At 37.9% G+C, this 27,077-nt stretch overlaps 1 protein-coding gene across 2 annotated transcripts in view; it reads right to left on the bottom strand.

The window, feature by feature from the left end:
• Window positions 1-27,077, bottom strand: part of PLD1 (phospholipase D1) — a 165,356-nt gene that overhangs the window by 99,771 nt on the left and 38,508 nt on the right. For both annotated transcript variants that reach the window (XM_032258298.1, XM_032258299.1), the window contains exons 4-9: window positions 25,859-26,004; window positions 25,232-25,337; window positions 23,473-23,538; window positions 16,082-16,140; window positions 14,893-14,985; window positions 1,401-1,553 (exon numbers count right to left, since the gene is read on the bottom strand). In XM_032258298.1, the coding sequence (XP_032114189.1) occupies window positions 1,401-1,553; window positions 14,893-14,985; window positions 16,082-16,140; window positions 23,473-23,538; window positions 25,232-25,337; window positions 25,859-26,004 (623 nt within the window). The remainder of the gene's footprint in view (window positions 1-1,400; window positions 1,554-14,892; window positions 14,986-16,081; window positions 16,141-23,472; window positions 23,539-25,231; window positions 25,338-25,858; window positions 26,005-27,077) is intronic.

The following is a 27,077-nucleotide window of genomic DNA, read 5'->3' as shown; positions in this document are numbered from 1 at the left end:
GGAGAAAAAAAAATAACTATGCCAAACATGGGCATAAGAAAAGCAAAGGGAAAGAGGCAAGGAAAAAATCCTGCCTCCATAGAACCTGCAAGGCGTATTAGGGAGGAATTTCAAATAAAGGCAGGGAAATAAATGCCCGTCAATAATGAGTGGGGGAATTTGGTTATATTTGATAAAACGATGGGGGGAATCTTAAGCCAGGAACGAAGGTTCCTGATGTGAATGGCCTCATTCAGCAGTGACATACAAGTAAGCAAGGGTGGTAAATGCAGACGAAGTGGCCACTAAAGTGAGGAACCAGGGAGAATTGTGGCCAGACGTCTGTGGCTCACTGTAAAACAGGAATGCAGGAGGAGGCTGTAATGGCAGCACATCATGTTTCCATTAACAATCTTAAATGTTCCATTCTCACAGAATATCATCAGGAAGTTCAGCAACTTCATACACACACACACACACACACACACACACACACACACGTACATAAATTAGTAAGGGAATATGTAGTTATGTCGGTAACTGTGTACAGGGAGAAATGCATATATATTCATATACATGATGATGAACTATATAGAGACAAATGGATCTATATGTATAAAGACACACGTACTTGGTATAATTACAATCTTCCAGAAAGATCACATACACATGTACTCACTAATAAAATCTCTAATAAGTGTGCATGAGTGTCCTTTCAAGATATCTTTCTTGGTTGGGCGTGACAGCTCAGGCTGTAATCTTGGCACTTTGGAAGGCCGAGGTGGGCAGATCACTTGAGGTCAGGAGTTTGAGACCAGCCTGGCAAACATGATGAAACCCCGTCTCTATCAAAAAATACAAAATTTAGCCAGGTGTGGTGGCAGGCATCTGTAGCCCCAGCTACTCAGGAGGCTGAGGTGGGAGAATTGCTTGAACCCGGGAGATGGAGGTTGCAGTTAGCCAAGATTGTACCACTGCACTCCAGCTTGGGTGACAGAGTGAGACCCTGTCTCAAAGAAAAAGAAGAAGGTATCTTTCTTAAAATGTGTGTGTAACAGAATTTTTATAAATCAAATCAGTCTTTTGGTGTTTTCTTAATTAAAGAATATTGATTTACAAAGTTTATTTTTAAAATGTGAACTATCACTCTACCTGTTTAGTATACTGGCAAATTGAGTAGTAAATTCTGTTAACATAGGCAAACATCTACATATGGGATTGTTTATTCTGACTCGGTTGCACGTAGGATATTCTTTAAAATATATACAAGAAAAAAAGTGGTTTCGTTACTATTGATTGAGGATGAGCTCTAAATTACAATTTTCTACCACTTTTTAAGCTCCTTTTTCACTTAAGGTTGAGGAAAAGATTTTTTAAAGATATTTTTGTAGAAATCCTTTTTAAATATTTGAAATTTGTACCTTGAAAGATTATCAATTCGGAGTCCATATTTCGTTTCTGTCTCCTTCTTCCCCACCTTAATTTTGAATTCTTTGTCTACCAGCAGGACGAAGGCAATGGCACCACTGTCTGGTTTCATATACAGTAAAAAGGAATCTTTCACAATTAACCATCTGTAAGAAGGTAATAAGTACTTGTAAAGTTGTACTGAATAACCGAAACGAGAAGAACTAATCATTATGACAAGACTTAAGTAATCACTCTGGCAGACTGTAAACATAATTACATTTTCTACACAGGAGACTTATTTTTTTTAATCGCCAGGAAACAAAAAAACAACAAATCCTTTCTATTACGTTTTTCTAAGAAGTAGCGTACCAAGTAATTCACAGTCATTCATTAGCTCTTTAAACATAAATGGCAAAACCTGAAGGAATGTCCCGAATATTGGCAGGTAGCACTCACAGGATGTATGTCGGAAAGCACAAGACAGAAGAGATAGGATCCATTCACAGTGAATGCAAATGGTAACTTTATCAAGCCACATATAACATGTATTCCTATTTGCCTGCAATTGCAGAGTGATCGACTGAATCATTTGAAAACTGAGAAGTAACAAAATGGGCTATTTAATAGTGCATATCAGACCAAGAAAAGCACTCTAAGCACTTCCACATTATGGAATGGTAAGGTTGGAACACCTGAATATAAACTCAGTAATACTGTAAATATAGCATGGGAACTCAGTATTTAAAATACTTAAATATTTAAAATCTACAATAAATCTTTACTGACATTGGGATCACATTATGTTTTAATGGCTTTGTAACTTGGAATTTAATGTAGACCAACCTACATTGATTTCCACATAGTTTCATTTCATGCATTTGTTTTTTAATACATAAGCTATATTCTTCCTAATAAAAGGGCACAGGGTGGATTTAGCATAACTTACAGCAAAGAACATATGTGGTATGGTTTAAAAAGGAAAAATGTCAAGCTCACAGAAAGTAAATACCTAAAATAACTAACCATAAAGGTAAATATAATTACAGAGATGACACACTCATGTTGGGTATAAGCTTCCTGGTTTTTCTTGTCAAATGAACAAATTAAAGAAATAACTGGATTTCCTCCAAAACCAAATTCCAAACCAAGTTTCTCATTTGGGACCTAACATAAGACAACTGAACAACATAATGAATAATATTCCCGATAACAGTTTTCAAAGCAAATACAGAAATTATACATTTTATAAGAGTTCTCAGAACACTCCTCAATACAAATACCAAGGCTATGATATCAAAGGGTAACTCAGTGATCCTGATGGGGCTAAATTATGAGTCCAGACCTGTAGCTGCCTGTTGATAAAATGCGGTTAAGGCTAATAGACAGCAGATGCATCACATATCTGCCAAAATTCTTTAGCTGCAATCTTTCCTTTTGGCTTGGCTTTTGATGCAAACTAGAGCACAAAGTGGCCCAGGCTCAGAGCACTTGTGTGCTACACTGCTGACAGGGAAGGTGCCACAGGCTTTGTGAACCACAACTGGTAGAGCTGTGTATCTGAGGAGAATGTCACATATCCCAGACTTTGCTGCCTAGACATAAAAAATACCTGAATGGCACCAGCCCCAGCTCTGATCAGACCTCTACACCACAGAAAACAGTGTGGGGTGACCCACATCCAGGTGGAACAAGCTCCCACCGTTGGCATTAGAAAACAAATCTGAGAGATGCTCCTGAGACCACAAGCTCACTGGCTTAACTAATAGGGACAAAGGCTACAAAACATGCCCTCAAGGCTAGGCTGCAGATACCACTGTCCCGGTGTGCACTGCACGATGTCTGCTGAAGAACGGGTCTGGTGCAGGCTGCATCATCCCGCAGGAATGGGAAGCTTTTCTCTAATTCTCACAAAAGCTCCGCATAGGCAATACATCATCTTGTTCAGCAACTGAGATAAGATGGCTGGGTATATTGCACAGCCAGGGCACTGCTCAACTCCAGCAGGTGCCATTCACGTTGTATGTGTTCTATGTAAATAGCTCCACCTCGGCTGCTCCAAATTGTGGCAGTCTGGAAATATGCTGGTTAGCACTGACAACTAGATGTTGAAAGCTGAATTACAAAGGTAATGATTTCTGTTTTGACTATGATGGGTTTTCTAATGGTTTTTAAAAAACATTTTAATTGATACATAATTATACATATTTATGGAGTACATCTGATATTTTGATACATGTAGACATTATGTAATGATCAAATCAGGGTATTCAGGATATCTATCACTTCAAACATCTACCATTTCTTTGTACTGGGAACATTTCAAATCTTCACTTCTAGCTATATTGAAATATACAATCAGTTGCTGTTAATTACGGTCACCCTACTGTCCTATCAAACACCAGCACTTATTCCTTCTATCAAACTGTATGTTTGTACTCATTAACCAACCTCCCTTCATCCCCTCACCCACCCTTCCCAGCCTCTGCTAACCACCATTCTACTCTCCCCCTCCATGAGATCAACCTTTTTAACTCTCACATCTGAGTGACAACATGTGAAGTTTGTCTTTCTGTCTCTGATTTATTTCACTTAACATAATGACCTCCAGTTCCATCCATGTTTCTGCGAATGTAGGATTTCATTCTTGTTATGGCTGAATAAATATCCATTATGTATATGCACCACATTTCTTTATCCATTCATCTGTTGATGGACACTTAGGTTGATTCCAGGTTTTGTCTGTTGTGAACAGTGCTGCATAAACATGAGGGTACAGGTATCCCTTTGATATACTGATTTTCTTTCCTTTGGATAAATACCCAGTAGTGAGATTGCTGGATTGTATAGTAATTCTGTTTTTAGTTTCTGGAGCAAACTCCACACTGTTTTTCATAATGGCTGTACTAATTTACACTCCCACCAACAGTGTAGAAGAGTTTCTGTTTCTCCACATCATTGCCGAGTTTGGTTATTTTTTGTGTGTGTCTTTTTGATCATAGCCATTTTAACTGGGGTGAGATAATATCTCATTGCGGCTTTCATTTGCATTTCCCTAATAACTAGTGATGTGGAGCATGTTTTCATATATCTATTTGCCATTTGTAGGTCTTCTTTTGAGAAATATCCACTCAAATCATTTGCCCACATTTTACTGGGATTATTTGTGTTTTTACCATAGAATTGTTTGAGTTTCTTGTAGATTCTGGACATTATTCCCTTGTTGGATAAATAATTTGCAAATATTTTCTCCCATTGTACAAGTTGTGTCTTCACTCTGCTGATTGTTTCCTTTCCTGTTCAGAAGCTTTTTAGTTTAATACAGTCCCATTTGTCTATTTTTTTGTTGCCTGTGCTTTTGAAGTCTTAGCCATAAAATCTTTGCCTAGACCAGTGTTTTAGCTATTGTGAATAGAGCTACACTAAACATAGGGGTGCATTTCCCCTATGATGTCTTCTAACAATTTTATAGTTTCAGGTCTCACAATTAAGTCTTTAATCCATTTTGAGTTGATTTTAGTATATGGTGGGAAATAGAGGTCTACTTTCATTATTTTGCATATGGATCTCCAGTTTTCCCAGCACTATTTATTGAAAAGTGTGCACTTTCCTCAAATAATGTTCGTGATATCTTTGGAAAAATCAGTAGGCTATAGATACATGGATTAATTTCTGAGTTCTCTATTCTGTTCTACTTGGGATGTATCTGTTATTATACCAATACCATACTGTTTTGGTTACTATAGCATTGTAATATATTTTGAAGTCAGGTAGTCTGATGCCTCTAGCTTTGGTTTGTTTTTTGTTTTTTGCTCAGGATTGCTTTGGCTACTCAGGGTCTTTTGTGGTTTTATGTGAGTTTTAGGATTGTTTTTTCTTCATCTGTGAAAATGTCATTAGTATTTTGATAGGGTTGCGCTGAATCCGTAGATTGCTTCGGACAATATGGTCATTTTAATAGTATTAATTCTTCCGGTCCTCTTCAATTTCTTTCATCGGTGTTTTGTAGTTGTTCTTTCTAATAGTCATTAGAATATCAGGCTAATTGTCATTTAACAGTCATTAGATATCAGATAATTTAATAGTCATTAGATATCAAGTAATTTGGCCTTTATTGGAAGCTCTTCTTGGCCTTTATTGAAAGCTCTTAATTATGCCATTCATAAAAACTCCTCTGACTTCTTCCTTTTATATATATATATTTCTTTTAACTTTTACTTTAGGTTCAGAGGTATATATACAGATTTGTTACATAGGCAAACTTGTGTCAAGGGGATTTGGTATGCAGATTACTCTGTCACCCAGGTACTAAGCATAGTACCTGACACTATTTTTTTTTCCTTTCCCTCCTCCCACCCACCACCCTCCAGTAGGCCCTAGTATCTGTTATTGCCCTCTTTGTGTCCATAAGTTCTTGTTATCTAGCTCCCACTTCTAAGTGAGAACATGTGGTATTGTGTTTCCTGTTCCTGCATTAGTTTGCTAAGGACAATGGCCTCCAGCTCCATCCATGTTGCTGCAAAGTACATGATTTCATATGCTGTGGTTTACAGGTACTACATATTCTTTATCCAGTCTACCACAGATGGGCATTGAGATTGATTCCATGTCTTTGCTACTGTAAATTGTGCTGTAGTGAAAATACACACGCATGTGTCTTTATGGCAGAATGATTTATAGTCCTCTGGGTATATACCCAATAATGGAATTGCTGGGTCAAATAATTCTGCTTTTGTTCTTTGGGAAATTGTCACACTGCTTTCCACGATGGCTGAACTAATTTATGTTCCAACCAGCAGCATATAGGTTTCCTTTTCTCCGCAACCTCATCAGCATCTGGTGGTTGTTTTTTTTTAGTAGCCATTCTGACTGGTGTGAGATGATACCTCACTGTGGTTTTGATCTTCATTTCTCTAATGAGAAATTTTCTCAAATGTTTCTTGGCCATATATATGTCTTCTTTAGAAAAATGTTTGTTCATGTCCTTTGCCCAATTTTTAGTAGAATTGTTTGTTTTTTGCTTGTAAATTTGTTTAAATTCCTTATAGATACTGGCTATTAGACCTTTGTCAGAAGCATAGTTTGCAAATATTTTCTCCCATTCTGTAGGTTGTCTGTCTACTCTGTTGATAGTTTCTTTTGCTGTGCAGAAGCTCTTTAGTTTAATTAGGTCCTGTTTGTCAATTTTTGCTTTTGTTGAAATTACTTGTGGTGTCTTCATCATGAAATCTTTGCCAGTCCTTATGTCCAGAATGGTATTTCCTAGGTTGTCTTCCATGGTTTTTATAGTTTTGGGTTTCACATTAAAGTTTCTAATATAAGTGTCTATGGAAGGGGTCCAGTTTCAATCTTCTGCATATGGCTAGCCAGTTATCCCAGCACCATTTATGAAATAGGAAGTCCTTTTCCCACTGCTTGTTATTGTCAGTTTCACTGAAAATCAGATGGTTGTAGGTGTGCAGTATTATTTCTGGACTCTCTATTCTGTTTCACTGGCATATGTGTCTGTTTTCATACCAGTACCATACTGTATTTTGTATTTTTTGTAGAATAGTTTGAGGTCAGGTAATGTGATGCTTCCAGCTTTGTTCTTTATGCTTAGCATTGCCTTGGCTATTCAGACTCTTTGTTGGTTCCATATGAATTTTAAAATAGTTTTCCTAGTTTTGTGAAGAATGTTATTGGTAGTTTGAGAGGAATAGCATTGAATCTGTAGATCACTTTGGGCAGTATGGCCATTTTAATAATATTGTTTCTTCCTATCCATGAACATGGAATATTTTTCAATTTGTTTGTGTCACTTCTGATTTCTTTGAGCAGTGTTTTGTAATTCTCATTATAGAGATCTTTCACCTCCCTGGTTAGCTTTATTCCTAGGTATTTTTTTCTTTTTGTGGCAATTGTGAATGGGGTTGCCTTCCTAGTTTGTATGGAAAGCAATCTCATTCACAATTGGCTTGATTGTTGTTGGTGTATAGGAATGCTAGTGATTTCTGTACATTGACTTTGTATCCTGAAACATTGCTGAAGTTGTTTATCAGCTCAAGGAGCTTTTGGGCAAAGACTATGGAGTTTTCCAGATATAGAATCATGTCATCTGCAAACAAGAATAGTTTGACTTCTTCTTTTCCTATGTGAATACCTTTTATTTCTTCCTCTTGCCTCATTGCTCTGGCCAGGACTTCCAATACTGTGTTAAATACAAGTGGTGACAGAGGGCATCCTTGTCTTGGGCCAGTTTTCAAGGGAACGCTTCCAGCTCTTGTCCATTCACTATGATGTTGGCTGCGGGTCTGTCATAGATGGCTCTTATTATTTTGCAGTATGTTCCTTCAATGCGTAGTTTGTTCAGGGTTGTTAAAATGGAGGGATGTTGAATTTTATCAAAAGCCTTTCCTGCATCTATTGAGATTATCATGTCGTTTTTATCTTTAGTTCTATTTATGTGATGAATCACATTTAATTTGCATATGTTGAACCAACTTTGAATCCCAGGGATGAAGCCTACTTGATTACGGTGGTTTAGCTTTTTGATATGTTGTTGGATTGTGGTTTGAAGGAGATTGAGACATGAAAAATCATACAAAGGATCAACAAATCCAAGAGTTGGTTCTTTCAAAAAATTAATAAGATAGACCAAAAACAGAATAATAAAGAAGAAAAGAGAGAAGATCCAAATAAACACAATTGGAAATGACAAAGAGGACATTACCATTGATCCCACAGAAATACAAATAACTGTCAGAGACTACTATGAACAACTTTATGCACAGAAACCAGAAAATCTACAAGAAACAGATAAATTCTTGGACACATACATCCCCTCAAGACTGAACCAGGAAGAAACTGAATCCTTGAGTGGACCAATAATCAGCTCTGAATTAGAATCAGTAAAAAATAGCCTACAAACCAAAATACAAAAACAAAAACAAAAAGCCGAGGACCAGGCAGATTCACAGCCAAACTCTACCAGATGTACAAAGAAGAGCTAGTACCATTCCTCCTGAAACTATTCCAAACAACTGAGAAGGATGAACTCCTACCCAACTCATTCTACTGGCCAGCATCATCCTGACACCAAAACCTGGCAGAGACACAACAAAAAGAGAAGACTTCAGGCCAATATCCTTTATTAACATAGATGCAACACTCCTCAACAAGATTTTTTTTCTTTCTCAGGAATGTATACATCAAGAAAGGCTTGATCAACCAGACTTCTAGGATAGGAGTCAGCACCATCTGCACAGGGATCAGGTGCCTGTCCTGAAGTCAGCCTCCAAGGGCTCCAATTCCACCTGCTACTCACTGCTTGTGCAAACTTCAGTGACTGAACATGATGTCAAAATCTGCAACATGAGGATAACATCAAACATACAACATGAGGACCTAACAACGACATCTTGTTCCTAAGTATTCATGAAGGAATAACTGAAATGACTCGTGAACATGCTTAGCACGGTGCCTGGCCCCAATACATGTGAACTATTATAACTAATCTTGTTCTAAACCATGTGAGATTATGATCTGTTTTAAAAAGACACCTCCTGCCTGTGTTACTACTTGTCATAGCATTAAAATGCAGAGAAGCCCACTGAGCCAGCTCTCCCCTTCTCAGCCTCATCTCCTACTGTTGTCTCTAATTTCTTTAGACTGGCCAGTCTTCTTTGGGCTCTATCGTTGCTCTCCCTCTGCCTAAAAACTGGTTCTTGCAGACATTCCCATGGATGGTCTCTTCTTGTCAATCAAACCTGTCCTTAAAAATCCCTCTACAGGCTGCAGGATTCAAAAAAAGCTATTCTTCACCATCCCTGCCTCAACCCTCTACTGCGTCACGTTGCCCTGCTTTAGCTTCTTTGCAGTACATCTGGAAGTATTTGTCTGCTTGTTTATAGTCTGTCTCCTACAGTACAGCATAAGATTCCTGGGAACAGGGAATATGGCTGTCATGTCTACCACTATCTGCCCAATGCCTAGAATTATCTTCTAGCAGCCCAGAGCAAGCCTTCAGGCAAGGCCACCATCTCCCCTAAAGAACGGTTGCATGAATGGATTCCAGGGGGTAAATAAAACTATTTAGACACTATCACTGTCTAAAAATTTTAATTATTGGTACAGCTCATAGTTCACTAAACACTAAGAAAGTGCTAAGAAATCAAAAGTAATGGCAAAAACCACAATTACTTTTGTACCACCTAATAAATGCTAAATTTATTTCTTAATATCTATACATCTCTTTTTCTTAACACGTTATTTGAAATAAGAAACTTACCTTACTACCAGGTGCACAGAAGTTGCTCAATAAATGTGCTGTTTAAGCAGATGTTTTACATTGTAGGAAATGTAAAACATCTTCTCTGTTTGTCTTTGTTTTTAAACTCAACTCTGAGATAAGGTCATTATGAGACCTGATTGAAAGTTTAATTTCCTTGTTTGCCTTCCTTCAATTTGTCAACATAGAATAAATTAAAAAGTGATAAGAGTGTATTTTTATGGGTACAAATGAAAAAAGTTATGAAGTAGTGTCACCTTTAAAAGTAAGTCTCATTTAGACATTAATAAAATAGTCTTCTTGGCCAGGTGCTGTGGCTCCCATCTGTAATCCCAGCACTTTGGAAGGCCAAGGTGGGCAGATCGCTTGAGCTTAGGAGTTCGAGACCAGCCTGGGCAACATGGCAAAACCCCATCTTTACAAAACATACAAAAATTAGCCAGGTGTGGTGGTGCGCACCTGTATCCCTGTCACGTGGGGGGCTGAGGTGGGAGGATTGCTTGAGCTCAGGAGGTGGAGGCTGCAGTGAGCCAAGATCATACCCACTGCACTCCAGCCTTGGTGACAAAGTGAGATCCTGTCTAAAAAAAAAAAAAAAAGTCTTCAACTGTGAGAAACTTTCTAAACTAATTTTGCCAACTATACTTTATCATTTATAGATGATTTCTGGTACTTTAAATCCCAAAAATGTGACTCAGGAAATATGTATTATTAATATGGAACCAGGGCTCTAATCTTCACAGAAAAATTTAAACAATTTGCAGTGAGCATACATTTCATTCCAGGGAGGACTGTATCTTTTTAGATTGTCCTGGTTGACTTATGACTTAATGTAAGTTTAAAAAGAGGGGGCATATTTCTTTTAAGTAACAAAGTCTTTCCCTCATTTTTCCTAGCTGCTACTTCTCATAAGTATTAAATCCAAAAGTCAGTTTTTCAAGGAGCCTTTCCTTGACTCCCAGAGCTAAAGTCACTCTCTCCGATCTCCAAATCCCTCACAAACCATTTTTCCACTTTAAAGCTCTCATCGCTACCTGAATTTATGTAACTTACATTAGCTGCTGGCTTAGTGCCTGCATTTCCCCTCTAATAGAACTCCATGAGGGCAGAGACGTCATCTTGTTGGCTACTGTTTAAACAATAGTATGCCGCAATCTGACATACATTAGGCACTCGATAAATGACTGAATAAACCAGACCATGGCTTCCATTCCTTCATTAGATGCCTTCTGTCAGGTTGTCCCAGAAGTAAACTACGAGATAAAGACGTATGTATATAAAGGAGTTTGTTAAGGACGCGGCGCCAGGAAGCACCATTAGGGAAGGACAGAAAGAAAGAGCAAGGAAGGAAGCCACAGAGAGTGTATCTTCATGCATTTTATTGTGGGCAACTGTGCTGTAAGCCAGCTGGGGAGTTTTGGGAGAGTGTAGAAAATACTGCAGAATCGTCCCAGCTGAGGCAGAGGGAGGAGGCTGGACTCCGATCAGTTCTTGGCTGATGGCTGCTCCGGGCAGCTGTTGATACTTCCTAGTCTGCTGTGCACACAGGTGGGTTCTGACACCCTAGAGAGTCTCTGGTCAAAGAACCACGAGCGCTTAAGGTTATAGTCTGAAAACTGTGGTTGGCATGTAGCAGCTGATTTGGGCAAAGTAAATGACTAGGGAGGAGTGATCAGAGGAATCCCCAAGTTTCTAGAAGTTAGAGAAGTATATTTGAAAGCAAATACTTTTTCTAGTATATTATTTTCCTTCTTATTTTAGTAAAATTATTTTCTGTAGCAAAAATTTCCAGTGTTCTTAGCTTTAATCTTCTGATTTTTTTCATTGTAATTTCTTTTCTTTTCTTTTTTTTTTTGAAATAGAGTTTCACTCTTGTTGCCCAAACTGAAGTGCAATGGCAGGATCTCAGCTCACTGCATCCTCCGCCTCCAGGGTTCCAGCGATTCTCCTGCCTCAGCCTCCCAAGTAGCTGGAATTACAGGCATGTGCCGCCACACCCAGCTAATTGTTTTGTTTTTTTTTTTTTAGAGACAGGGTTTCACCATGTTGGCAGGTTGGTCTTGAACTCCTGACCTCAGGTGATCCGCCCACCTCAGCCTTATAATTTCTTCTGTCCTTTCAAAGCCCAGAAAGTAAAGGCCCAACTTAACGGTATTTTTCATTGGTAGTATATCTTAAATCAATATGTTCAAAGGCAGATGCCAGTATTAGTTTTATATATTTTAAATATACACATAGCTCAATGCAACATTTACACATAAATACATTTATCATTTTCAAATTGGGGGAAATATTATATATAGATATAAAATATTTATAACTGATTTTTAAGTGTTTTACTAGTTTTTCAAAATTCCAGTACATTGCTATTACAACAAACAGTTATTGCCTATTATGTGCAAAACTTGGGGGATACAGACAAGAATCATATGATATTGTTTTATATCCACAAGGAGTTTTTAGTTAGTAAGACTTTGGGAGGCCGAGGCAGGCAGATCACGAGATCAAGAGATTGAGACCATCCTGGCCAACATGGTGAAACCCTGTCTCCACTAAAAATACAAAAAAATTAGCTGGGCGTGGTGGTGCACGCCTGTAGTCCCAGCTACTCCGGAGGCTGAGGCAGGAGAATTGCTTGAACCCGGTAGGCAGAGGTTGCAGTGAGCCAAGGTCACACCACTGCACTCCTGCCTGGCACCTGGTGACAGAGTGAGACTCTGTCTCAAAAAAAAACAAAACAAAAAAAGATATAAAAAAAAGTTGTCTGTCTAAATTACACTTACCATGATAAATATTTTTCACAAATATAAGTCCAAAATTATCATTCCTGAAGTCTGCACAATTTTACTTGTTATTTTTAATATATAGCTCAATTTTATTTTTAGCATATTCACACAGTTGCATAACCAGCACCACTATCTAATTCCAAAATATTTTCATTGTCCCAAAAACAAGCCCCATATCAGTATCAAATTAGTAGAAAGCAACTTCCTCCCCATTCCCTGGAAACGGTTTATCTACTTCTGTCTCTACAGATGTGTCTATTCTGAACATTCACATAAATAGGAATCATATAATATGTGCCTTTTTGTATCTAGATTTTTTTCATTTATCATGTTTTCAAGGTTCATCCAGATTGTAGCATGTCTCAGAACTTCATATCCTTTTTCATTTAATTTTTTAATTTGAATTCAGATATAATTCACATATCAAAAAACTTGCCTTTTAAAAGTACACAATGCAATGGTTTTTAGCATATTCACAAAGTTGTGCAACCATCACTACCATCTAATTTCAGAATATTTCCATCACCCATAAAGAAACTCCATGACCATCAGTAGTCTTCATTCCTTTCTTTTAAAAAAAATTTATTTTTAATTTTCGTGGGTACATAATAGGCTTACATGTTTATGGGGTATATGAGATATTTTGATACAAGCATACAATGTGTAATAATCACATCAGAATAAATGGGGTATCCATCACCTCATGCATTATCCTTTATGCTACCAACAATTCAATTACACTCTTTTAGTTATTTTAAAATGTACAATTAAATTATGATTGACTACAGTCATCTGCTGTGCTGTGAAATACTAGATCCTAATTATCCTGTTTGTTTGTATCCATTAACCATCTCCACTACCCACCCCAGACTGCCTTTCCCAGACTCTGAAAAATCTCCATGAGTTCAACTGTTTTAATTTTTAACTTCCACAAGTAACTGAGAACATGCTAAGACTGTCTTTCTGTGCCTCGCTTATTTCACTTAACATAATGACCTCTAGATCCAACCATGTTGTTGCAAATGACAGGATCTCATTCTTTTCTATGGCTGGAGAGTACTCCATCGTGTATATGTACCATATTTTCTTTATCCATTCATCTGTTGCTTCCAAATCTTGACTAGTGCTGCAATAAAGATGGACGTGCAGATATCTCTTTGACATACTGATTTCCTTCTTTTGGATATCTAACCAAAATTGAGTTACCATATGATCTAGCAAATATAGAAGTGGATTTGCTAGATCATATGGTAACTCAGTTTTGAGTTTTTTGAGAAACTTCCAAACTGTTCTCCATAGTCATTGTACTAATTTACGTTCCCATCAACAGTGTATGAGGACTTTGTTTTCTCCACATCCTCACCAGCATTTGTTATTGCCTGTCTTTTAGATAAAAGCCATTTTAATTGGCGTGAGACAACATCTCATTGTAGTTTTCATTTGCATTTCTCTGATGATCAGTGATGTTGAACACATTTTCATATACCAGTTTGCCATTTGTATGTCTTCTTTCAAGAAATGTATATTCAGATCTTTTGCCCATTTTTAAATCAAATTATTACATTTTTTTTCCTATGGAGTTAGTCGAGCTCCTTATATATTCTGGTTATTAATCCCTTGTCAGATGGATAGTTTGTGAGTATTTTCTCCCATTCTGTGGTTTATCTCTTCACTTTGTTGACTGTTTCCTTTGCTGTGCAGAAGCTTTTTAACTTGATGTGATTTATTCCTTCTATGGCTGGTTAATATTCCACTGTATGGGAATACCACATTTTGTTTATCCATTCATCAATTGATGAACAGTTGAGTTGTTTCCACTTGTAATGCTATTATCAATAATACTGCTATGAAAAAGTTTTAGTATAGACATACGTTTTTCAATTCTCCTGGGTGAATCCCTGGTATTGCTGGGACATGTGGTAACTCTACGTTCAACAGTTTAAAGAGCTGCCAGAGTGTTTTCCAAAGTGGCTGCAGCATTTTACATTTCCATTAGCAATATCTGAAGTTTCTCTACAGAAAATATTCTACTTTCTCTACATCCTCAGCACCATTTGTTTTTGTCCATCTCTTTGATTATTGCCATCCTCACGGGTGTGAAATGGTATCTCATTGTGGATTTGACTGACATTTTCCTAATGACTAGTAATGTTGAGCATCTTTTCATATACTTATTGGCCATTTGTACATCTTTTTTGGCTGACCAATTCTGGCAACCCAATTGGGTTCTGTGTCCTTGGGTTTTTATGTATATAATTTGTATGCTTTGCCTACAAGATCAGCTTTGGGTAGAATATTTAAATGAATGCTGGAACTTGGATTTTAAAATATAATTAAAAGTTTGCTCTGCCATGGCTTTTAAGGATTTATAACTTAAAACTGGTATGTAAAACTAGCCCAAATACCCAGTGTATTAAAACAAACTAGCACACAAAACTCACTACTTCCTACCTTTTTGACCATCGGTAGCAGGCTCTTCCCTGGCCACAGCAATTCAAACCTGGTATTCTGTGTCCTCCGGATCTTTTCATTATCATACCTTCTCTGAAAGAGACATAAAATTAACCCATCCCCTTCAAATTTGACACTCTCACTTAGCGTTTACAGCCTCCCAACATGGGACTAAATTATCCATCTCATTCTCACATGACTTTCCTCCCTGCTCTCTCCTCCTCGTTCTCAACTAGCTCAGTGCTCTCATTGTTAGGCTGGGTACTCTAGAGTCTAACGTTGAAACACAGTCGTGAGATACAGCCCCTTCAGTATTTGGGGTGGTGTGATTCTGTTGTGCACTACACAGGACCTTAAGCATCCTGTCTCCTGGCTCTAAATATTGAGTGTTCCCTCCTCAACATTGTGACACTGTGACAAGCTAAAAGAGACCCCATGCATTTCCACATGCCTGCACAGGGATGGTTCCACTGCTGTTGAGACCATGGTGCGTCTCACGCACAGATGGCAGGCCATCTCTGTGTCTCTGCATTCATAGCTCTAGAAGACTAGTTGAGCTAGTTGAGCCATGCCAAAGGAAGCAGAACTAGCTACTAGTTGTGAAAACAGTAATATCTTAATTTTGAAAAATATGACAAGAAAAAGCAATAACAAAAGCTAAACAAAAAAATTTTTTTGAAACAACTACTGACAATGCTCTTAACTGGAACTTGAAAGTTAAGCTCTTTATGTTTCCAAGCTCTAATACTATGAAGGAAAATTATCATAAATTTCCATCTGGTTATACAACATATATTTTACATAGCATTATTTTAAAATAATCATCAAAATGAGTAGTAAACATTTAACTTTATGAGGGATTACAAAAGGAGATCTTATATATTTGATTTTTACTGTATTCTTCTACACATCATACTTGCTATAGGTATTGAACACTTCCACTGTTGGGTTAGAAATAATCTGTGCTGTAAGCACGTGGCAAAGACAGTGGAGCAGTTGCTACCATTGTTTATCACAGGAGATGTTCTGACTCGTATGAATAGATTCCATCAGTTGCTCTAACTCTGCTGGCAAGAAGAGAAGCTTGCAGTAAAGCCAGAAGGACTCCATCACCACGGCATGCTGCTACGTTAAGTGTTAATGCATATCAACTTTCCATACTTCTCTTTCAACGTTCATTGGAACTTACATGCCCTTTGGTCCCAAATCGTGGATGAAAGACAGCTGGCTTATATCAAGAAACTCTGTCTGAAAAGAGGCAAAAAAAAAATCTATCTTCAGCAAGCAAAGAAATTCAAATGTATGCATTACAAAACATGTATTAGGTATAGCTGTGTGTAAATACTGTTTGATGCACTCCACAGGCTATACAGATCAATAATAATGGCATTGCCCTGAAAGAGTGCAGATTAGAAGCATATAAATTATTAAGACGCACCCTACTCGACCTTCTAAATCTCAGGAGAGTGATGTGTGCCCTAAGATGTAGAGATAAAATAATCAAGAAGCTTGGGGGGAGAGAGAGAGAGAGAGAGAGAGAGAGAGAGAGTTTATTCCCAATATTCTTTTATGTTTGTTTTTGTTGTATGGGATGGGGATTGTGCAGCACAGTGTACACACAGACGATACAAGAATGTGAGAAGGGAGTGATATCTGTGAAGGATCTGGAAGATGGACTGCATTTTTGGGCACATAGAAATGAGAGATGAATGGGGAGCTAGAACAGAAGTTCCAAGAAGGTCATAGGATGTACAGTTGGGCTACAGTGAGTAAGATGAAGGAAAAGAAAGAAAAATTAAACAGCAATGTAGGCCGAAAAGAGAGTGAAAAGGGCTTTCAATATCAGGCATAACTAAAAGAATTATTTTTAATGAGTTGAAGAGAATTTTAGGCCCACCTTCACTGTATTAGAAGGTTGAAAACTGCAAATATTATAACAACAACTGCAGTTATATTTCCTGAGTGCTAACTATGTGTTGGTATCATACTAACCATTTTTCATGCATTATCTCAAACCACTTTGAAGCAGGTGCTATTTTTCCCATTGTACAGAAGAGGAAGCTGAGGTTTATAGTAGGGGTAAGCAAAAATGTTCTGCAAACAGCCAGACATTAAATGTTTGGGGCTTTGTAGGCATATATTCCCTTTTGCAACTACTTAGCTCTGCTGCTGTAGTATGGAAATAGCTATAGGCACATACATAAATGAATAACTGTGGCTGTGTTCCAATAAAACCTTATTTATGGATATAAAATACCAAGATAATCTAATTTTTATGTGTCACAAAATAGTATTCTTCTTTTGATTTTTTTCAACCACTTAAAAATATAAAAACAATTCTTAGTTCACAGAACATACAAAAACAGGCATACGCAATAGGCTGGATTTGGTCCACCAGCCCTAGTTTGCCGGCCTCTGTTTTAGAGAAGTCAAGTAAGTTGTCCAAGATCACATAGTCAGGAAAGGATTAACTCAGTATGATTAACTCACTGTGAAGTGAGACCAAAGTCAGCGTCCTCAAAACTAAGCTGCAAAAGCAAAAAGTCATTCAACATTTATCTTACTCAAATTGAGTTCCTTGCATATTCTAGGTAGGTAAGAGCTAGATGTAAATGTGGAGGCATAGAGGGGGGAAAAACCAAATCAACATTATGTAGTGTTTAGCATATGCAGATTTGTAGATTTCTTTAAAAAGTGACCAACAATAAGTTCAGATCCTTAGACTATGTCAATAACAACTTTGATAGAAAAACAAAGACTAAAAAGATACTCTCCCAGCATTAGAAAGCAGACAAGAGAGCAAACATGGAAAACACTCACCTCAACAAAGTTCTATAAGGTGAACCACACTAGATACATGTGAAAGTAGTTACTGAGGTATAGAGTGGTGACCACTTCCTAGTTGATATGACATCACGGATGCAGGGAGATTTGGTCTAGGTTTGTAAATGGGATTAACAAAACACAACAAAAGTTTTCCATGAAAGTTTATATGTGACTAGATACATCTAACACTACTCTTGTAAAAAATAAAATTACAAATATCTCAAAGCTGTCTATCCTTACAAGGTTCATTTAAATGCATGCATTTTTCTCTTTTCTTAGGGTTATTTTCAGAAAATGGGTCTTTACAATTCAAAAGGACTTAAATATCTTTTAAAAATCCTAAGTCAAACACATCTTCATATAGCATTTTTTAAATTGAGAATTTAAAAAGTCAAGATCTCAGCCAGGCATGGTGGCTCACACCTGTACTCCCAGCGTTTTGGAAGGCCGATATGGGTAGATCACTTGAGATTAAGAGTTCAAGAGCAGACCGGCCAACATGGCAAAACCCCGTCTCTACTAAAAATGCAAAAAAATAGCCAGGCGGAGTGGTGCATGCCTGTAATCCCTGCTACTCAGGAGGCTGAGGCGGGAGAATCACTTGAACCCCAGAGGCAGAAGCTGCAGTGAGTGGAGACTGCACCCCTGCACGCCAGCCTGGGTGACAGAGGGACACTGTCTCAAAAAAAAAAAAAAAGGAAAAAACAAACCAAACAAAAAAACCCTCAAGGTCTTTAAATTTTGTGTCATATAAACAAGTAGTTCACTCAGTATCATGCATTTTTATCTGGTTTGTGAAAACGCTTAATTAGAAAATGTAGCTACCCATGGGTTATTAGAAATGACACACAGATTGTCAGTCAGAAAATCCACAATATTTCAAAATCCTGACTTTTCCTTTTATCTCTAGAGAGAGACAAATAATGCCAGCCCCAACTTACATTTGAAGAATATACTCTACTACAGGGGCATAACTAACTTATGCAAAGTCACAGAACAGCCTACGGGAAGGATAGGAAATGAGAAGAAAAATCAAGGGACCCACTCATCTTACGCCGGGATATTTTCTTATTTATATAGCTGTTATTATCACATAGTTGACAACAGAAATATTCTCTGAAATCATTCAGAAATCATAACTTTTGGAATATCATAATAAAATTGCTAAGTGTAAAGACTCATCTCAGTAGAAAAGCACACATTAATAATGTAGAAAATTAAAAGTTACACATTAATAATATGAAATTTAGTTTATCCTAACAGCTTAGTAAAGTTTGACTGGAGAGATTTCAAGAAGGAACCTGCCCTATTATACAGAAAAAAACACACTCGGAAATAAACATTTTTCTAATACAGAGTTATCAAATTGAAAGTAAATATGTCAAGGTCAACTGAGAGGCAAACCTAACTAATAAAAATTGAAGTTTAACGAAGATGATGTTCTCCAAACTTCTTAGTACATCTTCAGTGATAAGAATTCCACCCTCCATTTGCGCAGGGGACTCTCAGGAGTAAGAATCTAAAGATCAATTTAGCCTAACAATATTTCACAAGACTTATTCCATTGATCTTTTGAGTAACATATAATCAATCCCTTTTTGTCTTCATTTTTGGCAAAGAAATTTGTAAAATGCGCAATGAAATAATGTTCTTGACACTAGATGGAAAGTGATCTCAATTAAAAAATTCCAACATGATCTACCAATTGGATATGTAAAAAATTAGAGAAACAGAGAAGCAAAAATATTTCCATGCCAAAAGACAAGCAACAAACCTATGATTAACAAAAAAACCTGAAAATTACTTGACAATCACGTATACACTGCCGCTTCCACTCATTTTGTATTGTAAGACATGGGTGACTTTCAGAGGCTCCTTTTATTTCCCAGGTAGCAAAAACTCAAGCAAATGGCCAGGTGAAAAATTATCAGATATAAGGAAGGTAAAAGCATTGAGCTGGGCAATGTCCTTGTAGACTCTGGTACCCTAATCTATGAAGGAAACTAGGAGGGTGGACAAAAGCCTAAAGTTCTTCTCAACGCAAAGACTCAATCATAAGAAAGAAAACACTTCCCTTAATTTGAAGACGCAGCTGTTCAAATAGTACAGCTTTTCCCTGTTGGAATAAAAACACTGTGTGCATGTATATTCTTTACCTACTCCTCCCCTCAAGTTCAAGTTCATTCTACAAAACAAGGGAGAGGTGAACGCAGTATTATTGATCTGTGGGATGTTTTATTCAAGATTTCAAACTAATTACCTTCTTGGGGATAAGGAATCTGAGTCACATGAGTTAAATGATTTACTTCAAGGTAGAGATATGATCCTAACAGCTTAGGGCCCTTCTCTTGGAACCTGTGCAGTTTGTTCCATTTCTAGATTTTAATCTCAAGTATGAAAAAGGTACATTTATTGCTCCTTATTCCTCTTATTTTAATTCCCTGTAAGATAAGGATTTTCCAGTTACTAATTAAAATGCCTTGCTAGTGAGTTCTCTACTACAGCCAGCACTAATGCAATTTCAGAATACAAAAGGAATTCCAGTTTAGATTTTTTTGTTATGTCATTACACAACTCAGATATTGCTATTTTTTAATGTATTTATGCTTAGAGAAAAGGGGAAATACGTTTGTCCCCATTTTACAAATGAGCAAAGAAAACTGAACAAATCACCAATTAACTGCCCGATGATGACTACACTAAAACACGAGGAGAAGCTCTGTTTTGCAGAACCACAAGAAGGAAAAAAAAAAGAATTAAAAGCAGAGGAAGTCTTCACAGAGCAAAGTTCTGAGCACAAACCCAACCAATGACTATACAAAAGTGAGAGAAAAGAACTGCCCATGTCTAATTTCAAAGGCCATTTAAGAAAAATAAAGTCAGTGCTTTGAACCTGAAACCAAATTCCTTTGAGGAAAATCCTATTATACAAATACCTTTATAATAAATCTATCTCCATTTTTTTTATTGAGACAGAGTCTTGCTCTGTGGCTCAGGCTGGAGTGCAGTGGCACAATTGTAGCTCACTGCAACCTCCATCTCCCAGGTTCAAGCAATTCTTCTGTCTCAGCCTCCCAAGTAGCTAAGATTACAGGTACCTACCAGCGCACGGGGCTAATTTTTGTAATTTTTTTTTTTTTTTTTTGAGACAGAGTCTTGTTTTGTCTTCAGGCTGGAGTGCAGTGGTACGATCTTGGCTCACTGCAACCCCTGCCTCCCAGGTTCAAGCAATTCTTCTGCCTCACTCAGCCTCCTGAGTAGCTGGACTACTGGTGCATGCCACCACACCCTGCTAATTTTTGTATTTTTAGCAGAGATGGGGTTTCACCATGTTGGCCAGCATGGTCTCGATGTCTTGACCTCGTGACCCGCCCACACCAGCCTCCCAAAGTGCTGGGATTACAGGCATGAGCCACCACATCCGGCCTAATTTTTGTATTTTTAGCAGAGAGTTTCACCATGTTTTCCAGGTTGGTCTTCAACTCCTGACCTCAGGCGATCTGCCCGCCTCAGCCTCCCAAAATGCTGGGATTGTAGGCGTGAGCCACCGCACCCAGCCCTATGTCCACTTTGTAAAGTGGTGTAACCTTACCAAGACATTTCTAAGCTGATCACAGCATTTTAGTTTAGTTCTCAAACTCCTGATGATAAGAATCACCTGAGCTATTTGTTAAACACACTTGCTCCAAATACAGATGAGGATGGCCCTATATCATATCCTATTCAGTCCCTTGACCTATGATCCGTGATTCCATCTGCCTAAGGACCTGAATTAACTTAAAATAGATTTGTTTTATTACAAAAGTATAAATTTATTATGTGCATGTTAAAATAACTTTTAATATGCTTTTTACAGATGGTAAAGCATTTTTTTAACAGACACTTTTTAGTATTTCTCACAATTATTGGAGAAAAAACGTGGATTCCAATCTCATTTCACAAATGAGGCAGAGGCCTACAGATCTGGTCTTTAGGCCAGACTACATTTAAAGAAAAAGAATGTTAGAGAATTAATGTAATGAAATTGTATCCTATGCTTGAATCATATTGAACAATTCAGCTTTGGAGAGAATAATCTCAGTAACCGTCAAAAATGAGAGGGAGAATCTGTTCAGTCAGTTGCTAAGGAGGCTTCCCTTCAAAAGGAAATGTTTATAAGTCACTCTGGAATTTCTAAATACAATATGTCTTAACTTTGAAAATATTTTTATGACTGGAAAAGTAATTAAAATGAACATTTTATAAATGTAAACATTCTTCAGTCAATAGTCGAATCCCAGATGTAGAAAAGTACATGAAAATAGAAGAATGAACTCACCAAGAACGGATAAAGCCAAAAGAAATAGTAAAAGTAAAGTCACAGGCAGGCAGAAAAGTAAAAGAAATGGAAAATTATTGCATAGGAATACCAATACACATTTAAATCATTGTCTATTAAAGAAAATAGCATGCCTGATTTCAGACAATACAACAGGAGATATCATTTTTAATAACAATAGTGGTAGTATCCTTATTCATTATGATATTTCAAGAATACAAGTTCCTGAGTCCTGGAGGAAAAGAAATCCCCGCCTCCCATCATCCTTCTCTTGAGATCTCTGGTAGAACGCAAATTCCTGTCTTCCTGAGAAAATCCTTCTCCAGGTTTTTTAAGCTCTCCAGGACTTGAACCTCCTTCAAGTCCATCGAACGCCCCAGTGCAAACTGCTGCAGGAGGTAAGTAGTGACCACCTAGACTCAGGTCAGCTGTGTGTAAAGGGGACCGGCTGGATGTATAGTTGGACCAGACTGCAGGCTGTGTTCTGCAAGGCAGCAGGAAGGCAGCTCCTGTCATGAGAAACTTACAGAGCCAAGCGCTCTTGCATCTTCTCCAAAATATACTAGGGTCTTTCCTCTTTCTGTTTATGTGTTCATGTGATGCCATTCTCTCAACTAGCGGCCAGATCACAATTGCACCAACTCTTGAGTTCTGCACATATATAATATAGATGCATACAACCCCCATCACCATATAATTCATACAAATGTATACATACATATAATAAACCAGGGCATTCTCAGTTATCCAGACCTCTGGATAATTGAAGGCTAAACCTTTAAAACACCCCACCTTTAACCGCACAGAGTTCATTGTTTGCTGACACTAGAAATCCTACTCCCACCCTGCTTGCCAGCTGCACACCCCAAGCTTACTCTCTGTGGCTGCATCTAAGCACCATCACCTCTTCTCTCTTTACTTGGATTCCTCAAGGGTTTTTTCTTTCCTAGCTTTTCCCATGCTTCTCACTTTCACGTGAAAAGACAGGCCTTTAACAGGCATCACAAGCCAATCAGATGGCATCCCCCTACGCACCACAAAATCCTTGGGCATTCAATGCCCCTCAACTGTTTTCATCACTTCCTACTCAACATTTATTCTTTGGAGCTAAACATGTTTTTGGCACTTTCCTGGAAACCTGAGAAGGGAAGAAGGTTGATTTCCAGATAATCTAGCTTACCGCAGCATTTCAAGTTCATTTAAATCTATTGTTAAAGACATATTAAGTTCTATTCAACGTTTTTTAAATAGCATGACACCATTGTAAACTGGATCCTTACTGTCCAATCAACTTTGTATTCACTTAATCTATGTTAACTCAAGGATGAATGTAAATGTGGATATAATCACTTGTGTTAATAAAATGATCCAAAATTTAGCTGACAATTTACTACAGTGAAAATTACTTCAAACTTAAATCACTGACTAGTACTTACTGTGGCATGATAGTTTTTATACATGGGCATTTTTAGTATCTTTGTCAAGTAATCTTCCAGTTGTTTCTGTAATGCAAATATTTTAGATACGTGTTAACATGGTCATACTTATTTTAAAAAATTAAGCAGTAGTGACAATGATGAGATCATCATTTTCATCTTCTACAAGTTATTCAATTATTTATTAATATAATCATGGGGCAAGGAATCCTGAATAGCATCAAAGTGTTATTTCCATAATTCTTTTGAACGATTATTTAAATATCTCGTTGCTATTTAAACTTTCCATATGCTTAGGTCTTCTATAAACTGCTGACAAGCCCTGAGCTATATATTCTTTTAATCCTCCATAGTTATTATATAGCAGGACTTGCTCAGAGTAAGTTTTTTTAAAGCATTTGTTGATATTACCAAAAATTTACATTTTTTCAATTCTAACACTGGACTATTATGAAAGATACACTACAATTTTTAAACAGCTTTTCAGGAAAAAAAAAAGCAGGGAAAGGTTAAAGACTTTCTAGTAGAGTGTACTGATTTTAAATATGCTAAACTATATGTGGGGGGAGATGAAGAGTAGAGGGATATAGGCTTGGGGCGCTGGAGCAGCATATGTCAATCACATTGACCATGATATAAAATCCAGCATGGTTTTGTTGAATCACTAAGCATCACTTTCAGTTGAACTCATACATGTGCATACAGTAAACCAAAACTATCTATTTTTTTTCTTTTTCTTTTCTTTTTGAGATGGAGTTTCGCTCTTGTTATCCAGGCTGGAGTGCAATGGCGCGATCTCGGCTCACTGCAACCTCCGCCTCCCGGGTTCAAGCAATTCTCCTGCCTCAGCCTCCTGAGTAGCTGGGACTACAGGCTGTCGCCACCACGCCCAACTGATTTTTGTATTTTTAGTAGAGACGGGGTTTCACTATGTTGTCCAAGAGGGTCTCGATCTCTTGACCTTGGGATCCCCCCGCCTCGGCCTCCCAAAGTGCTGGGATTACAGGCGTGAGCCAAGTATCTATTTTTATATGTCTAGGGATCTTGGAAAATATTTGGCCCAGACACCTACAAAGACAGATTTTAAACAAGATGACAACTACGAAGGAGAAATCCAACATTCCCTCTGGAACATAAACGTTTCAGATTACAAAACAGAACTGGCAAATTAACAAACACTTGTTCATTTTCTAGTAAAAAAAAAAAAAGAAAAAGAAAAAAGTTAATCACCCACACTCCCCAGTGCCCATCTCGGAAGCAAGGCAGGCGGAAGCGCGCCTCCTCTGGAGTTTTCTGTCTAGGAGTATGTGCCTGTCTGTACTCTGCCGTACTCTTCTCAGACCCTGACCACTCCATCTATAGTTTAGGAATGTGATTTTACATATATTTAAGATGAGCTATTCCAAACACAGAAGCTCATATATGGAAATATATTATTTTAAATAGTAGATCTCAAAACCCACAACGAGTCAATCTTTGCCTCACAACAAGCCCAAGGACGTTCTAGCAGGAAGAACAGCTTCTTCGTATGTTAAGTCCTAATCAAGAACACTCTTCCTCTTCTGAGAAAATGCAGCCACTGTATGGCTTGGGGAAAGAAGGAAATGCCTAACTAGTTCCAGAAAAGCTAAGCCAGCCTGGGTGATGGATGAGTGGACGGGAGGAGTTGCAGCCACACCTACTTCACCCTGGGCAGATGCTATGTTTCTACAGCACTGCAAAATTAGGTTCAAAACAATAGAATAGTGAAGCAACTTACTCTTCTGCCAAGGAATTGTTCTTCTCTCATCATGTTTTCAGACGAACGGGGCAAACTGGGCATCTCTCGAGGCTCCTCTCGGACATTTTGTCTCCTAAATGTGTGTCTAAAACACAAACACCCAGAATGCAAATACTTATTAAATTAGTCTTTGACTATGACTTTAGTGTGTCTTTCATGAGATGGCATATTTTTAAGAGACTATTTAAGTGAAAATATCTACCAACAATAGACTAGTTAGCCTATACTGTGAATTAAATACACTTTTTATTTATTTCTGTTAGAGATGGGGTCTTGCTCTGTTGCCCAGGCTGGAGGGCAGTGGTGTGACCATAGCTCACTGCAGCTTTAAACTCGGGCTCAAGCAATCCTTCTGTCACAGCCTCCCAAGTAGCGAGGACAACCACCTACCACCACCTGCCACCACATCCAGCTTAATGTTTAAATTTTTTGCAGAGAGGAGGTCTTGCTATGTTACCCAGGCTAGTCTCACAGTCATGGCCCCAGGTGATTTTCCCACCTCAGCATCCCAAAGTGGTGAGATTACAGGTGTAAGCCACCACACCCAGCCAAAATACACTGTCCATCTAACTTGTATACTGGCATAATTCATTCCAAAGTGGTTACCTTCTAGTGGGAATAGGGATGCGGATAAAGGCCTTGTACTTGAGCAGCTCTCTGTGAAATTCTTGAAAGTGCTTGAATTTCCTCTTAACTTGCCATTTAAATTCCCCATGTGTTAATTCAATAGTGTAAAGATTAATACTTGGTACCTACAGTGATACATAAAAATGTTTGATATTTTAGATAACAACAAAAATTCCAAAAGCTTTCAATGAACAATATTTAAATAGTAGGTAACAGGGAAGTATACTTAAGTCCAGCCTACTTCTTTTGTGTAAGTACTTAAGTAAATTTTTTTCAAAAGCAGCCATTTACAGAAATACTATTCTCTAAATGTTCACTTGATAAATTACATAAGACGAACTTCCAATCAAACATAAGATGAACTCCTGCAAATGCCGTTCCTCCAACATATGTGTGTGTGTGCATCCACGTGCACACACCTGAAACAAGGAACTAGGTGGAGGAGGCGATGAGAGAAGGTTCTAATTAGCCTTCAGGGGTCCAGTCCACAAACATAAGCAGGGAACCAGGCAACTGGCAGGGGTGAGAGGTATTGTGTACTAGGAGCGCCATCTTAGCTCTTTTTTGTTCTTCAGAAATGGTATGGCATGCCTTCTTTCCTCCTCTTGTGAAACACATTCCAAGATCCAGCCTGGTCTGTACCAGCCACCCACCCCAAGGAACCACCAGTGTTAAGGAGGGCTGGGTGGAGAAAGTGACTGCAGTGCTGTGTATACAGTGAATACTTGTATACTCTGTATAATACATAAGAATACATCTCATAACACATAACAATACAATACATATGTATTATTACTACTAAATATTCATAACAAACCTACAAAGTAAGCAGTGTTATAACCCTTATTCAGAAGAAGAATCAGAAACAGAGAGGTTAAGTCACTCGTTCAAGATCACAAGGCAAAGATGAATTAAACCATGCAGTCTAGCTCTAGAGTCTGTCATTCACCCCCCATTATTATCTTTCAGTCTAAAAGCTGGCAGGCAAAATAAGAAAACAAAGCTCATCTTGGAGCCATTTCTGAGTGAGTTATGCTCAGTGGTGTATGAAGGAGACATGGACCCAACTCACAGGGAAAGCCTAAATCAGAAGCTGATGCCAAAGTAAGTGTGAGCTGGGCGTCAGTACATGTGCAGGGAGCGGGACAGCGAGTGAGCATGAGCTGGGAGTCAGTACGTGTGCAGGGAGAGGGACAGT

This window comes from Sapajus apella, unplaced genomic scaffold, assembly GCF_009761245.1.
Source record: "Sapajus apella isolate SASKATOON/1434 unplaced genomic scaffold, GSC_monkey_1.0 scaffold101, whole genome shotgun sequence".
Taxonomy (NCBI): domain Eukaryota; kingdom Metazoa; phylum Chordata; class Mammalia; order Primates; family Cebidae; genus Sapajus; species Sapajus apella.
The sequence above is the reverse complement of the archived record's forward strand: the minus strand, read 5'-3'. Positions and strand labels throughout refer to the sequence as shown.